The sequence below is a fragment of the Piliocolobus tephrosceles genome, chromosome 7 (assembly GCF_002776525.5).
Source record: "Piliocolobus tephrosceles isolate RC106 chromosome 7, ASM277652v3, whole genome shotgun sequence".
NCBI lineage: Eukaryota > Metazoa > Chordata > Mammalia > Primates > Cercopithecidae > Piliocolobus > Piliocolobus tephrosceles.
Genome location: NC_045440.1, coordinates 87425661 through 87443041, shown reverse-complemented (window position 1 = coordinate 87443041; position 17381 = coordinate 87425661). Strand labels below are relative to the sequence as shown.

Below are 17381 nucleotides of genomic sequence, written 5' to 3'. Positions count from 1 at the left end.
ACATTCCAAGGAAAAATTTTACCAACCTTACAATTGTATTCAGAGCTTGCCATTATTAAAAGTGGAATTTCCTGGGTACGAGAAATACTATCTAACCTATGGCTCTGTTGTGAATCAAAGTAACATTTCTCCCAACTCCATTCAAATCTCCAATATCCTCATTCAAATCTGTAACACAGCTATACAGCACTGAATTTCTCATTGTCCAAAATGGAATGATTTCTAACAGCTTCATTCTATATGTCAGCCCATTTTTATTTAGCATCCAACATGTCCTAAACCCTGGTGAGACACTGAGAATACAAGAGTGAAGATTACAAATTTTATCTCAAGTTGCTCCAAGTGTAGATAAAAACACACTCTGGTGATACTCTTCCTCCAATACCTATCGTATGTGTGACCTTAGAGAAAGTCAACAGGCTTCCTGGGATTCCAGTTCCTATCTAAAAACCAGGAGTGATGACCATATATTCATTAAGGCCAGGCATCAGTGGGAGGCTGGAAGAATTAAACAGGTAAAGATATGACAGTAAAACATAATACAAATGTTATATACTAGTATAATGCTAATGTTGATACTTTCTCAGGTACTCTCACTTTACAGAAAAAAGAGACATTTACAAAGCAATCCTGTCTTTTCATACATCAGAAAATTTCCTAACTAAACAAAATGGAGCTGGGTTACCAAGAGAAAAAGTTGCCCCAGGATGTAATTCTTTTTAATCACACAATAATGAAGCAATGTATATCTCAAGAAAATAATCATTTTCTGGAGAAAAAAAGAGAATAATAATAGTTCTCAAACACATTATAAAATATAATGACATCATAATGCAAACTTTATTTCACTAGGCCTAAATCCAAATAAGAAGGATTTAGTCCTAAACAAAAGCTGCCCCAAAGCTAGTGGCATCTTTTCATAAAGTAATCATTAAGGGACAGAATCACTTAATTGGTGAAACTTAAATTCTAAGTTTTTACTATACACAGCTGCTAGATTCAGTTTACATGACTTGATCCATGTGCTATCCGAGTATGTTAATAAAAAGTCATATTTAGATTGGTTCAAATGTTTTTCTCTGAGGAAATCCAAGCCGTCAGCTGAAAGCTATGGATGTAGGTGCTTGTGTGTATTCCCACCGAGAAAAGTGCTCACTGTTTGCTTATATATGTTTGGGCTTATCTCCTAGGTTGGTCTCACACTTCCCATTGATCCGATTTCCTTCAGGCTGTCTGCCCCTGAGCCCACCTAAAGAATAAAAGGGGAAAGAAGACTGAACACATTTCTCTGCAAAAGGAGACATTTTATTAAATTTTAAAATTAATAAAAATGAAAGTTGAAGCTTCATCAGTTCTTCTCCCCAGACCCGTTCTCCTTCCTCCCTCCCTAGAGGTGGCCACGAAGACCCTCATCTGAGGATGTCCCTCAACTCCTCATCTTTATCATTTTACTTTATAGCTATATAAACGTAAACTGGTAGTAGTGTGTTTAGATTTTTGTAGTTGGAATCATACAGAATATATTCTATATTCAGACTACACTATTGGTTGAATTTAATCATATATTTAAATAGATATAGTTTATTTTATTTTTATCTTTATTTTTCCAATTAATTTATTTATTTTTTTAAGACAAGGTCTTACTCTGTCACCCAGGCTGGAGAGCAGTGGTGCAATCTCGGCTCACTGCAACTCCGCCTCCCAGGTTCTAGCAATCTTTCCACCTGAGCCTCTCAAGCAGCTGGGATTACAGGCACGTGTCACCACGCCTAGCTGATTTTTGTATTTTTAGTAGAGATGGAGTTTCACCATGTTGGCCAAGCTGGTCTCAAACTCCTGAGCTCAAGCAATCCGCCCCCCTCAGCCTCCAAAATCTGGGATTACAGGTGTAAGCCACCACACCCAGCCGATCTGTAATTTATTTTAACCATTTTACGATATTCCAATCTACAAATATTCAATATTTTATCTGCCCATAGGTTGACAGTATGTTGTTTCCAATTTTTTCAATATTGAAAACAATACAGTCTATCCCGTGGTATCCACAGGGGATTGGTTCCAGGACCCCCAAGGAAACCAAAATCTGTGGCATAGTATTTGCAAATAACCTACCCACATCCTCCTGTATACTTTAACTCATCTGTAGATTACTTATAGTACCAAATACAATGTAAATGCTATGTAAATAATAGTTAAACCATATTTCTTGTTTGTATTTTTTTTATTGTGGTACTGCTATTTTTGTTTGTTTGTTTGTTTGTTTGTTTTCTGAATATTCTCCATCCACAGTTGTTTGAATCCGTGGAGGTAGAGTCCATGGATACGGAGGCCGACTGTGCTGCCACACTGTTATATTTCCTTTCATTTGGTCTTGGGGTTGGGGTCTGTCTCGGGAGAATGGCCATACACTCCAGCCTTGCCCTCACGGGGCTCCAGAGGATGGGTGGTGGCTATTCACAGTGTGCCTTTCATGGGATACTTCTTGATCCCAGTCGACGACCTCATGCCTAGGTGGTCGACCATGAACAGACATTCTCTCACAGGGAATTTATTTATATTGGCTGATGCTCTTGTGGCTTTTGTCTGATCCATGTCCAGTTTATTCCTATAAGATAGCCACTCCCTAGGAAAACCCTGTACTGGAAAAAAAGTTAGGTTTGGATATGTCAGTCAGGCGAGACACAGGGGAAGCAGCACAACAAAACCCATGAAATAATAGAAGCATTTTTATTAATTACAGATCTCAGAGAGAAGAGGGCAGCACGCCTCACAGGGCCAATGGGAAGGGGGAACACTCGTGCTCAACCAGTGGAGAGAGAGAGAATGGGCCAAAGCCTTTTTGGGATCCAGGGTGTTACCCAGGGAGGTTTCCCAGGGGAAGTTCTGACAGGTTGGTTTACAGCAGACATGAGTTCCATGAGGTCTTGCTGTGACTGACAGGTAGTCACTGTGAATATCTGCTCATCCACGTGGGCTCTGAGGGTCAGTGGGGCAATTCTAGTCAGTTGTATCCAGCTGTACCATAGAACGATGGTCACCAGGAGGCAGTGGTATAAAGCAGGTGTCTGGATCAACCATATTGAGGAATTGGAAAGAGGCAGAGAACTGGAAACCGTATCAGGGTGACTGATCCCGCTTCCAGTATAAGAAAGTTAAACTTATATTCAAAATCGGTACCAAGGCAACATAAAATTACAAGAATTTACTATACACACACATATTTGTGTGTGTGTGTGTGTGTGTATATATATACTTATTTTCTGATTACTGTGGCAGTAATTCTGATTTTTATATATAATTTTATACATCTAAAATATATATATTATATATGATTATATTTATATATTTTATAATATATATTTTACATTGTATATGTACATAATATATACATACATAATTTATATATATTATAGATATATAAAATCAGAATTACTGCCACAGGAAAACAGTATTTAAAATCATTAATATTTCCCATGAATACAACTTAATATAGTTGGGAATTTCCTTTTTTTTTTTTTTTTTTTTGAGACAGAGTCTCCCTCTGTTGCCCGGGCTGGAGTGCAGTGGCCGGATCTCAGCTCACTGCAAGCTCCGCCTCCCGGGTTCACGCCATTCTCCTGCTTAGCCTCCCGAGTAGCTGGGACCACAGGTGCCCACCACCTCGCCCGGCTAGTTTTTTGTATTTTTTAGTAGAGACGGGGTTTCACAGTGTTAGCCAGGTTGGTCTCGATCTCCTGACCTCGTGATCCGCCCGTCTCGGCCTCCCAAAGTGCTGGGATTACAGGCTTGAGCCACTGCGCCCGGCCTAGTTGGGAATTTTCATCAAATACATTCTGATAGAAATTGTTCAAAGAATACAAATGTCATTTTTTATTTACAAATTATAATTAAAACCTTAAAAATTTGTGCCAAAAATTCAGATCAGTTATATGAAAACAAATATAAGTGGATCTTTTGAGATCTTCTATTTCTGATTATTTACAATATAAATCTTCTCCACAGATATGAGTGACTGAGAGTTACCTTCATTGCAGAAATATTCCAGACACGTACATATTCAAGAACTTCCAAGCATATTTCAAGTGGATTTTCTTTACCATATCAAAGACACAAACTTTCTTTAGTGGAGAAGATTCAAAAATCAATCCAAAGTTTGTTTGTCTTTTTTCTAAGTGAGTTTTAAATGGATCAGAATACCAATATCTAAAGTGAAATTATTCCGAAATGATGACAGCATTTAAAGAAATTAAGCACTTGGGCCATTTATTTAATTTTTACTGAAAACAAAAGAACCATGCCTTTTAGAAAAAAAAAAAAAAGTTATGTTTATAATTTGCTTTAGCAAATATGCTAACCTATCAGACATACTAGGACTAACACAAATATAAATAAAATGTATATACTTTGTGCAAAGCAAATACATAACAAGCAAAGAAAAGGTAAATTTCCCTCTGCCTAAAAGGACCTTTGTGCATCTTTACAAACACAAATCATCCTCATCCTCAAATGATTCAAATTTTATTACCCAAATGAGCAGTTTTCTGGTGCCTCCCCTCTCTCCCATCCCACTCCCAAGCAAAATTAACTCTCTTTATCTTACAAGTTTTATGTGTATTTGTGGAATGTTTTATGACATGATTATCTTCTACCATCAATTACAGCTTTTCTGCTTACTTACAAGATCACCCCAACTAGAGTTACTTTCTTTCATCTTTAATTCCTCCAAGGTTGTCATACAAAGCCTTGCTCAAAACAGCTTCTCATCAGTATTTGTTAGACTGTATTAAGAAGATATATCTTCTGGCCTTGGCCTTTTTTTCTGTCCTAAAGAACCAAAAGCTTTACTTTCTGAAGTGATTTTTAAAAATTCTAACACCACATTCATCTGAATGCCTCTCACCAATGGCTACTTGGAGATACTTCAATCATAAATTATTAGCTTGCCTTATCAGTCAAGCAACCCTGAAGTCTAAATTTCACATGGATCTAGGTCAAGTGTCTGTTACTGAAGCTATTACAGAAAACTGGTGATTGCTAAAGGAACAATTGTCTGATCCACAAATGGGGAGCAGACCCTTAGCTTCTCCTTTCTCTGCCACTGACTCTATAATTAGTTCACAGCAAAATCATGATTCCCTCAAGGGGTGGACAGGACCACCCACAAGAGGAAAGCTGTTACATGTTAGCAGCTCTGCAAGAAAATGAAAAAATGTATATTTATTGAAAGCAAAAGATTCAAAACTGCTATGTGAGTTTTTGTAGCACCTAAAGATTTTTCTTTAGCTCTTATAGATGTAATTATTTAAACAGAAGACAAATATAGACCTATAGCCAAACAAAGAGTGTTTCTTACACTATTAAAGTGAATACGAACATTCACTCAACAGATACTGCTTTTGTATCTATTGTGTACATTTTCCCTGCCTTAAGAAGATAATTGAGTTGAAGAAGAAAGATAGACAAGCCTGCAATGTTAAACAGTAATATCTAACAATGGTATGAAACATGTTTTAAGAAAGAAAAATATCTAGCAAAGATTTTGATCTATGTTGGTCCTAATATACTAACAATCTATTATTAGTATATTACCATTAATAGCTGTCATTAAGTACATTAAGTTTTTGTTATAAGTACCATTTTTATTCCCATTTTACACATTAGTAAACTGAGGCATGAGAGGTTATGTAGCAATATGTAGGAGAGACAGCATTCATACCCAAGTCTATCCGAGCAAGATCTAAATCCTTGCCATTACACTATAGGTATTTTGTTTCTAAATTTTGGGTCATGACAAGTCCATAGCCATCGGCAGTTAATATTTTTATGTTAATGCAAACAATATATATTACTGTTTATTTTCATTGAGTTTTGAATTCATTTGGCATATTGGCCTTTTAGTTGTTTCCATAAGAATTATTTTTCTTTTTATATAGGGTTGTGATACACAGATGATTTATGACATGTTGCTAAGATTGAAATCCATTCTCTATTTGCCTGGTGACTTTGTCTGCAAAAAGGTGAGTGCATGCTATTTTTCAAATGCACAACTAATAAATGAGTTTGAGGATTTCAGACATAAGTCAAGAGCATTGTTTAAACAAAATTGTTCAGGGTGAATTCCATAGTATAGAAATAATTATGATGTATAGCTCTGTACAGCAATAATGCGCCCTCAGAGTTCACAAAGGAACAAGACAATATGGATTTCATTACTCATATTATAGGATAGAAGTGTGGGTAGCCTGAAAAACTGTTTTGTATAAATGTTAATTATCAATTGTCACAGCTCATTAATCTCAAATATTTAAAGTGGAGGAAAAAGTTCTAGAAGTGATAGGTGGGTCAGCCTTTTTTATGTCTTCGGCAAAATATCAGTTACCTTCATTTTGCTCTCCCAAGTAGTGAATAATCAATGCCACATTTTAAAAACCTGTACTGTGCTTTTTATGATTACAAAATAATACGTGTTCATTATTTTAAAATAGAAAACACATAAAAACATAAGGACATAAATTCCACCCTCCAGTAATAACCACTCTTCGTATATTTTGGCCTATCTTTTTATATTGACTGATGGATACAGCTTGTGCTATAAAAGTGGCATCATACTTTACATACGTTTTGAAACATGTTTTGCCATGTAACAATATATCATATGAACATTTTATGTATTAAGTAATCTACAATATGATTTTCTAAAGCTGCATGATATTTCAGTCTAGGGATGTATCAGGATCAATTTTCAAATGTCTGCTATCATAAATAAAATGAACATCCCCTCAGTTAAATATTTTTGCATATTTCTGATCACTAACTTGAAAGGGGAGAAAAGGAATGATGACCCTGGGATTTATATAGTGAGAAACTAAATCAAAGATAAACTCAATAATCAAAATTTAAAAAGAAAAATGAGTAGTTTAAAAAAATGCAAGATGATCCAAGACCTCGGTGATTTCACAAGTGAATAAAGATGAGAGGCACTTTTATCATTTCAAAATAATGTGTTAAATGCTATGGTCAAAGAAAGCACAAGCTGTTGTAGGACATAAAGAAGGGGCACCTGTCCTTCCTGGTTACTGGTAAGATTTCCTAGAGAAGATAAGGTCTGAGCTAAGTCTTGAAAAATGAATTGGAGTAACCAAGTGAAAGAGGAAATAGGTGTTCTGGGTAGAGGAAAGAAGTGTGAGCTAAGGCAAAAAGGAAAGAACTGTGTCTATAGAGGGAGTACAGAGAACTATAATAAGGCAAATGTTAGAACAATTTTAGAATGATCTATTCCATAAAACTCAGTAAATGTTTCTCAATACAATGAGCCAGAAACAGTGCTGGGCACTGAGCAAAAAAAAAAAAAAAAGATGGTTCTTGTCCTTTAGGGTCCTACCTTTCTAGTGCCATGGTATTCAATTCACAGTGCACATCAGAATCACCTGAATGAGGATGTCTGGGCTGCACCCCTCAGTGATTGATTTGGTCTAGATGGAGCCCATACACCAGTATTATTTAAAAGTTCCCATATGATTCTAAAATGCAGCCAAAACTTAGAACCACTGGCTTCATGGGAGAGACAAGCGATAAACAAGTGAAATTAAGTCAATGCGTAATTCCAAAATGTGCTAAGTTGTATAAAGGGAAAATAGAAGTTGCCAGAAGAGTATGTAGTGGCAATGACACTTAATTTAGATCCAGGGTTGGGAGATAGGGAGGTTATCAGGTTGTCACGAGTGACCCTTGAAAAATCTAAAGATAAATAGTTCTTTAGTTTCAAAAAAAGAAGTGCACAGGATGGCATTTTTTTTATGAAGACTTGGAACCATGAGCCAAGAGGCAAGATGGAGCTTGGCATATCCTAGGAACAGAAGCAAGTGAGTGATGGGCTGTGGTGAAACAGACAAAGTCAAATGGAGTATGAGGTACTTCAAGGCATCAGGTGGAGATGCCAAGTACACAGTGAAAATCAGTCTAATGAGAGAGGATGGAACTGGGGGTTACTGGGAACTGGAATATAAAGGAAACAGACTTCAAGAAAAGCTCAAGGAAAGGTCAGAGAAGAGGGCCTTGGCTCTAACTTTGAAGAGCTCCAGTGTTCGTGGAAGAGATCAATGAAGAAGAGTCAGAGAGGGCAACTGAGAAGGAGCTTTCAGAGATGAAGGGGGGAAATGGAAGAGAGATTATGATAAAATGGGAACGAAGAATATACAATCCCACACAAATTAGTCCAAGTTAAAAGAAGGCAGATTGGTGATATGAAATCAGTTTTATTAAAATGGGAAATACAAGTCACAGTGTAGTCCAAGAACCCCTTGGGGGCAGTGGTGTACTGGAATGACATGACTTTAATGTATCAAAAAATGTCCTTTCATTTGGGGCCAGTAGCAACAGAGATTGAAAATTGTGATAACTCACATAAACTTTAGCACCTGTGCCCCTAAGCAGTGCAAATTTGTTTAACAAAGTATGAAATGCAGAGTAGATGCAACCTTCTCATTTCTAATTTCTTCTTCACATCGCATTCATCACTCAATAACAAAAACATCAGTGGAGACAAATGAGGCAGGAAAAGGAATAAGTAGGTGGAAAGTAGAAATGAGGAGACATTAGAATGACAAGTCACATTTCTTTAAGAAGGGATTTGCATGATAGTAGATATTGACGGAGAAGAAAGGCTGTTACCTGACAGGACTTCAGGCGGCTGAATTCAGCTTTGTTTTGCTTATCGTTGTCACAAAATATTGAAGGCAAGGAGAAGGAAAAATATATGTTCAATTTGAGGTTATCTATATAATTTAAGAGATGACAGCATTTGGGGCCAAGTTTGCTGACCTACCTAATCCCCAGGAATTGACTGAGTGGTAGCTTGAGCGGCTTGAAAGAGTGGGAGTTTTCTCCAGATGCTCTAGGGCAGGGCAGAAATCACCTAGAGCTCTTGTTAAAGCATCAATTTCTAGGACCTCATTCCCAAAAATTCTGATTCATATTTCTGCAGTGAGAACTCTCAGTAAACTGAGAATTGGCACCTCTAAACAAGCTCCTAGTGATGCTGATGCTGCTGACCCAGGAACCACACTTTAAGTAGCACTGCTCTTTTCTGATGGGGTGCCCTTGAGTGTCACAAAGCCCTCATGAGCCTTAGAAATAGCTTCCTACACAGAAACCCTGAAATTTTGAAGTGCACTCTCTCCAGGGGTTACCTCACTCTACATGAAGCTCTTGTTTTTTTCATACTTTCTCCAAATTAGTCCACACACTAACAACCAGAGCTTGGTTCAATCTTATTTTGCACATGCTGTCAGCTCTTATTCTCTGAGGAATGTCTACTTAATTTGAATGCTAATTAAACTTGCAGAAAGGGCTTAAATTAGCCTAGAAATATGCAAGAAATAGTGGAAGTTTTGGTTCGTTGATTATGCCAGATCTCCTTGGAAAATTATTGAAATGAGCATTAAAAAATAATTAAAAGAGCTGAACTGTATTTAAGTACTCACTATGTACTTCTACCTCCAGTCAGTTGTAATAACTGCCTTTGAAAAATCATTCCAGTTCCTTGAGAATTACTTCATGCAAAGAATAAGGAATATGACCCCGTTCTCATCATTACTTCCTAAAGTATCTCTTGGAAAACTAATTTTCAGACATCTTGCCTTATTTTTTTAATTATTCATGGCTATTTTATTGGTTTTTAAGAGATCAGTCCCGATACTGGAGTCACCGTTAGATATGGTCTGTCTTCATGTATTATATGGAGTCAGATGACGTAGGTGCCACTAGTTCTGGCACTGTCACCTGCGAGCCTTATACGTTTGCTCAAGACACTTAATTTTTTTTTTTTTTTTTTTTTGAGACGGAGTCTCACTCTGTCGCTCAGGCTGGGGTGCAGTGGCGGGATCTCAGCTCACTGCAAGCTCCGCCTCCCGGGTTTACGCCATTCTCCTGCCTCAGCCTCCCAAGTAGCTGAGACTACAGGCGCCCGCCACCTCGCCCGGCTAGTTTTTTGTATTTTTTAGTAGAGACGGGGTTTCACCGTGTTAGCCAGGATGGTCTCGATCTCCTGACCTCGTGATCCGCTGGCTCAGCCTCCCACAGTGCTGGGATTACAGGCTTGAGCCACCACGCCCAGCCGACACTTAATTTTTTAAACCTCGTCTACCAATTTTTAAACAAGAGTAATGATACCTTTCCTACTTGACTTCACTGGGATTTTTGCAAGAATTAGATGAATGAATATCCATGAAATGCTTTGCAGTTATAAAGTAGCATGTTCTGTTAGAACAAATGTAGGAATTAAAATAAGGAGCTATGTAAATGTCAGGTAATGTAATGATTTTTTAAAGTAATATGCAAAGACATGATATTGTTATTAGCATTAATAGTATGTAAATAAATATAATAAGATCCATTTATGTTGGAATTTCTACTTTTATATGTTTTTGAGTATAAATATATGCTTAATATTTTGCACAGGCAAGGTGCAGTGGCTCACGCCTGTAATTCCAACACTTTGGGAGGCCAAGGCAGCAGGATCACATGAGTCCAAGAGTTTGAGATAAGCCTGGACAACATGGCAAAACCCTGTCTCTACAAAAAATACAAAAATTAGTCAGGCATGGTGGCTTATGTCTGTGGTCCCAGCTACTCAGGAGGCTGAGGTGGGAGGATCACTTGAATGCGGGAGGCAGAGGTTGCAGTGAACTGATATCGTGCCACTGCACTCTAGCCTGGGCAACAGAGCAAGACGCTGTCTCAAAGCAAAAACAACCAAAAAATTTTAATTAAAAACATATTTTGCACAATGCAAAACTTAAACATATTTCTTGCATTGCTCAGTTAGGAGATGTGGGTTCTAGGCTTCCTTTGCTTCTAATTACTGGGTCATACAACTTTAGCTAATTGGCTAAGCCAATGTGTGCCTTTGTTTTAATTTCTGTAAAAAGGAAATAATAGTACTTACTTTACCTTCCTTATAAGAGTAATGGGGAGATAAAATAAGAATTTCAGCTTCCTGGATGTTAACTAAAAGGTAGATTCTGATAACTTTAAACACAACCCGGCAATTATAAAGCAACAATAGTTGATGTTCAGGAAAATAAACCTAGGTATGGAAGGACTTTAAAAGCTCCCAGAGAATAGCTAAGTTATATTTTCCTTATTCATAAATGAGTGTCTTCTACATGTCAAGCCTGCGTTCAGCACTGGAACAAAGTTGACATTTTCTCAGCCATCTCGGGGAGTTAACTACAGTTAATATTTTTTTTCTTCCAAAGCACGATGTAGGCTAAATACTTTTTTAAATAAAAATTTAAAAAATCTTTTAATCTCGAGTTGATTTTAGTGTATTCTAATTCTTTCAAAGTATGGTTAATGAGAATATTTGATTAACTCAAATAACCCAGTCCCCTCCTAAGCCAAGTAAGTGAATTTATCTATTAATGATATATTTTTTTATATGGCTAAAGGTGATCAAGGCACTACTCATTCAGACATGTAGGCTATCCAAATAGTTTGCCTAGTGTTATGCAATCTGGTCTATTTAAAGTTTAATAGCCTTTCTTGACCTAAGTGCCATTAGATCTCTTGTAAGACATTTATTCTTTTTGGAAGTTACAGCGAGAAGATGTGTTCCAAGGGCCTTATAACCAACCACCCACTAATTTGGTGATTTACTTGTAAGAACTCATACAATTCACCATAAAGTTATATTTATGGCTTGAGATTTATTATAGCAAAGAATAAAATGCAGGAATAGCAAGAAAAAAGACATACACGGGCAAACACGAGAGAAATCAGACCTGTGTCTGATTTACAGGTTTACTAGGTCCTATTTCTATGAGGGGCACATGGATGCATTTTTCTCTCCAGTGGACCACAGAAACACGAGCAAAATATCTCCACCCAGGGAAGCTCATGTTAGCCTTGGGTCCAATGTTCTTAAATGGGGCATATAGCTGCATGACCAGACATGATTCAGACTTCAAAATATGTAGGATGTACACATCATCAATCTTTGTGATTATATTAAATAGTGTTGACAGCCTGGTACATCCTGCTACACTGGCTCAGGAATATAGAATAACACCATTAACCAGTGGCTATGTGAACATTCCAGGAGTTTAATTCTTAGGGCTTGAACAAATATCATTGCCCTGGTCCCAAGGGTCCCCAAAGATAGGCAAGAACTGAGTAAAACAACCTGCTGCATTAATACTTTATCTCAGCATGGAATACTAATAATAACTCAAAGATCTCCTATGCCCCAATTCCCCAAATCAGACCTCAATGACATGGGTAGAAGAATAGAATTGACCCTTGAAAGACTGCAGTCTATGCTCTTTGGCTAGACCAAGCAACTTCTTCCAAGCATAGTGGTGGTCATCAAAGCAAGGCTTGACCATGCTTAAAATCAATTACTTCTTCTACCCAGTGTCCTTCCTAAAGCAATGTGCTAACTGAAATACCTTCATGTATCCAAGGGAGGCAAACAGTACTCACATGTTGAGAAGTATCATCTTCCTAATCATTTCCTTTCACATATGTCTAACCAATGTCTGTAAATACTTTAGGTCTTAAGATAATTACTTTCATACTAATGTTCTTTGCTTCCTTCATTTATATTTACTCCTCTAAAAGAGTTTATATTTCTTAATTTACAGCATAATTGTCAAGAATAAAATAACTACCATTTCCTCTTTGTATTTAAAATGTAGGGAGAAATTGGCAAAGAAATGTATATCATCAAACATGGAGAAGTCCAAGTTCTCGGAGGCCCTGATGGTACTAAAGTTCTGGTTACTCTGAAAGCTGGGTCAGTGTTTGGAGAAATCAGGTATCTGAAAGATACTTCATAAACATTGAAGCCCATCATCTGTCATAAAAGAAAAGTTTTAGATAGTAAAATAAGTAAAGTTCCTGCTCAGATTTATAAAAGGTTTGATTGTGCTGATAGCATTGGTAAAATAAGGATTTTCATATTTCTATTCATCTCTTCACCAAAAAGACCTGAGGAAAAGAACTGGGTCATTCAGCTCTTTAGTCCAGGACCTAGAGCAGTGCCTGGCATAAAGCAGGTCCCAGTATATGTTGAATGGATGTGCAAATGAATTAGTTAATGAGAGAAGAGGTTTGGAGGGTTCATTGTTACCAGATTGTTGGAAGACTTGAATGCCTTGCTAACAAGGGGATCTTGAGTAGGCTAGTGATGTGATCATAGCTGTGGGACCAAATTTCCTGAGTTTAAACTCCAGTTTCACCACTACTGGCTTTTTTCCTCTGTTACTTGTCCCCGCTGTTCCTCAGTTTCCTTACCTTAATAATTAGGATAATAATAGAACGTACCTTAAAGTGTTGGTAAATGAGTTAATTCATTAAAAGCACTTAGAACATTGCCTGGCATCTATTAAGAGCTCAATAAATATTACCTATTTTTACCATTGTTTCTTATTGGCCCAGAAAAGTTTATCCTAGAAAAAGAAAGTCCCCAAGAGGAAAAATATAGACAGCAAATTTAAGCATTTTGTGGGCTAAACACTTCTATATGCATTATCACATTTATTCAACCAAAAAATATTCGTTGAGTGCCTCGTACATGCTAGATTGTCAGGTATTGCTCTTAACTCTAGGAATAAACTATATAAAAACTATTAGACAAGATATGGCCCCTGAGAGAGCTTACAGTACAGTCAGGGAAAACTGATAATAAATAATTAGCTAGACAAGATGAATTCACATTTTAATAACTGCTATGAAGGAAAAAATGGTTAGAACATAACAGGACACTACTTAGATGCAGTGGTCAGGAATGACCTCTCTAGGGAAATAATATTTGAGCTGAGATTTGAAAGAGTAAAGGATCAGCCATTCAGAATTGGGGGAAGAGCCTCTCTGATTACTGAAGGCCTAGAGGTAAAGCAAGTTTGTCTGGTCAAGGGGCAGAAAGGTGAATATGGCTGGAGTACAGTGAATAAGAACACTGGGGAGATGAGGCCAAATAGGTGAGCAAGGCCCAGATAACACATGGTCTTTTAGGCCACGATAGGAATTTATGTTTTTTTCTAAATATGAATGAATGCCAGTAGAGGGTTTTAGGCAAAAGAATGACACACTCTGAATTCTTATTTTAAAAGACGACTTCAACAGCTATGTGGAAAAGATACAGTAGAGGAGCGAGAATGAATAGAGACCAATTAGAAGTCAACTGCGGTGGCGCAAGTACAAGATGGTGGTGTCTGGAACTGGAATACTGGCTTATACGATGAAAAGAAGAGTACCCTGTCAGGCAGTTATTAATATATTTATTTCATAATAAATATTTCATATTTTCATAATATATTTATTTCATCTATCCCAAGATGCCAAGTACTATATCTTGCCCAGGACACCATAGCTAATGAATTACAGGGACAACATTCAAACCTGGGTCTCCATGTATCGGGGTCCAGTGATCTTTATACCACATCACAGAAGAAATTTCCAATCTCTAACTTCATAGCTGCTAAGAAGTTATCTTCGTGTTCCAGAAATATGGACAATTTTAGATGACTTCATAGGAGCATCGTTAGGGTTTCTTTGGAATGTTGAAGCATGTCATTTCTCTGTTGGAAATGTGGCTCCTCTCTTTAATTTTTTCTCCTTGTTTAATGACTGATTATTGTTAAGGTGATCCTCTGAGGATCTTGCTCCTGGGCAGTGGTGGAAACACTTCTCAGAATGTACAAGACCTGAGTTCTTTGCCTGTTTTCTATCATTTCCTTCCTGGGAGTCCTTGCAAAAGTGATTTAATATTTTGTGACTTAATAATCACTTGAATCTTCAAGGTCATAAAACATGCAACAGTTTAATCTGAAACACTGCAGAAATTAATTAGCTGACCTTTCCCACGGGTTGAGTACTCCCTGAAGAATAAGCCTTATAAATACAAGTATGTTAATTGCTGATATTATCATCACAGGAAGAACTACCCTAGGAATTGATTCCAGGTGTAGCTGACTTGCAACTGAAAGTAATCCTAGATTCCTAACAGCAGCTTCTCAAATAAATCTCCTATTACCCATTTGGTTTCTAAGGCCAAATTGAAGCCAGTAGAATAGACAAGCTTTAAACCTGCTCAGTAGTTTGGTTGATTCAAGTAAAAGGGAGCTTTTTGCCTTGGTTCTCTTTTTGGCTGTGGTTATGGGAAAACAGGATGCATCTGCCTCTTTCCAGATACCCACAGGCTTCACAGGCCCACAGCTGTCATACACCCCTGAAGCTCTAGTCATTTATTCCAGAGCTGGAGGCATGCCTGCCAAACATCCAGATACTGGAAAGATCTAGTAATAGTGTTTACTACTCAAAAATGCTGTGACCTTTGTTAAAGTGAGCTAAATCCAGCACTATCATGTAGCCTTTAAAACAGTTCATTTTCCTCAGGAAAAAAAATAAAGAAAAAAATTAAGGGCTTTCAAGGACATTATATATTAATCCAAAAGAGCAAAACCCTGACTAAAATATAGATTTACAGCCTGTCACAGAGAAAACCCAGACCACATTTCCAATTAGCATCTGAAGAGTGCAGATACCCCATTTCTAAAAGAGAGACCCAGGGTCTGCTGAGGGATGGCCTTGTGGTGGTTTCGACTCCATCATTTTCCTTATACGTGCATTTAGTCCCAAGTCTTATTCCCTGAATGTATTTAACCACTTCCTGTCTGCATTGTTTCTGTTAAAATGACATTTTTCTTAAAACACATCTGAGTTTTTATTTCTTGTGTTGCCATTATTATTTCAATAGGATTTTCTATTGGTTTCATCTCTCTTCAGAATACCCTCCCCCAGGAAATTTCTCATTCGTCCTTCAAATGCCACCTTTTTGAAGCTATCTTTAACGCCTAAAACAACTAGTTGCTCTTTATTCTATGCTTCCATAGCATTTCATTCATGCCTTTATTACAGTAATTACTACTGATTTATAATTAATTTGTTCAGACAGGTCTCTCCAACAGACTGAGCTACTGAAATATAAGAACTAGAGGCCGGGTACGGTGGCTCACACCTGTAATCCCAGCCCTTTGGGATGCCGAGGTGGGCGGATCATGAGGCCAGGAGATCGAGACCGTCCTGGCTAACACTGTGAAACCCCATCTCTACTAAAAATACAAAAAAAAAAAAAAAAAAATTAGCCAGTCGTGGTGGCAGGTGCCTGTAGTCCCAGCTACTCGGGAGGCTGAGGCAGGAGAATAGCATGAACCCAGGAGGCAGAGCTTGCAGTGAACCAAGGTCATGCCACTGCACTCCAGCCTGGGCAACAGGGCGAGACTCTGTCGCAAAAAAAACCCAAAAAACTAGAATTTATCTTCAGATCACCAGCAGCTACATAAACACTATATACTAAGTGGTGATTTTTACTTATATCCTACCTCCATTCAAAAATAATTTGCAGCAGCTCTTCAGCAATTTTTAATTAGTTATTTAACTGTGATTTGATGGAAACAAAAGAAATTACATTTGGGTCCCCTGATGGCATAGTGTGACAGTGACTCAAAGAAGGCCATGTATTCCTTCTTTGCCAGGCACAGTGTCAGTCATGAGGGTACAAAGGAGAACAAGAAACAATCGCTGTCCTCAAGGGCTTTAGAGGAGAATTCAGTACCCGGTGATTAAATGTATGGATTGTGTCCCAGGAAGAGAGTGTGTACAGGATGCTGTGGGAGACAAAATTTTCACAAGGACCAGTGCATCCTTTGGATCTGGCAATTACTAGAGGTTATTTGGGAACCAAAAGCTGAACCTTCAGTGGTCCTCAAATGTTGTGTGCACACAGGTCAGTCCTAGAAACCCCTACTGAGGGGTATGTAAAGGATAATTGACATGATGCCTGTAGTGGATTGAATGTCGTCTCCCACAAAGATAAGTCGACATCCTAATCCTAGGAACTTGTGTACGTGACCCAACTTGAAAAAAAGGGTCAGGGTCTTTGCAGATGTAATTAAGTTAAGGATCTCAAGATGAGTTCATCCTGAATTATCTTGAAGGGCCCCAAGTTCAATGACAAAGAGGGTTCTTTTTCCTAAGGACACTTTTTATAAGTGTCTCTATAAAAGACATAAGAGGAGAAGGCCATGTGAAGACTGAGGGCAGAAACTGGAGCAATGCAGCCATAGCCAAGAAATGCCTGGCAACACTACAAGCTGGAAGAGGCAAGAAAAGATTTTTACTGGGGTCTTTAGAGGAAATACAGCCCTGCTGATATTTTGATTTTGGACTTCTGGCCTCCAGAACTGTGAGATAATAAATTTTTTGTGGTTGTAGGACACTTGTTTTGTGATAATTTGTTATAGCAGCCCTAGGAAATGAATCCAATACCAAATTATTTAAATTGTTCACTTTCAAAATTTTACTGGGGATAAACAAAA

The 17381-nt window shown here is 37.7% G+C and overlaps 1 protein-coding gene across 2 annotated transcripts in view; it reads left to right on the top strand.

Annotated features, from left to right (window-relative positions):
* CNGB3 (cyclic nucleotide gated channel subunit beta 3) overlaps nucleotides 1-17381 on the top strand; it is a 155218-nt gene that overhangs the window by 118902 nt on the left and 18935 nt on the right. The window contains exons 14-15 of one of the 2 annotated variants that reach the window (XM_023222921.2): nucleotides 5934-6017; nucleotides 12699-12817. In XM_023222921.2, the coding sequence (XP_023078689.2) occupies nucleotides 5934-6017; nucleotides 12699-12817 (203 nt within the window). The remainder of the gene's footprint in view (nucleotides 1-5933; nucleotides 6018-12698; nucleotides 12818-17381) is intronic. The other variant, XM_023222922.2, reaches the window with a different exon arrangement.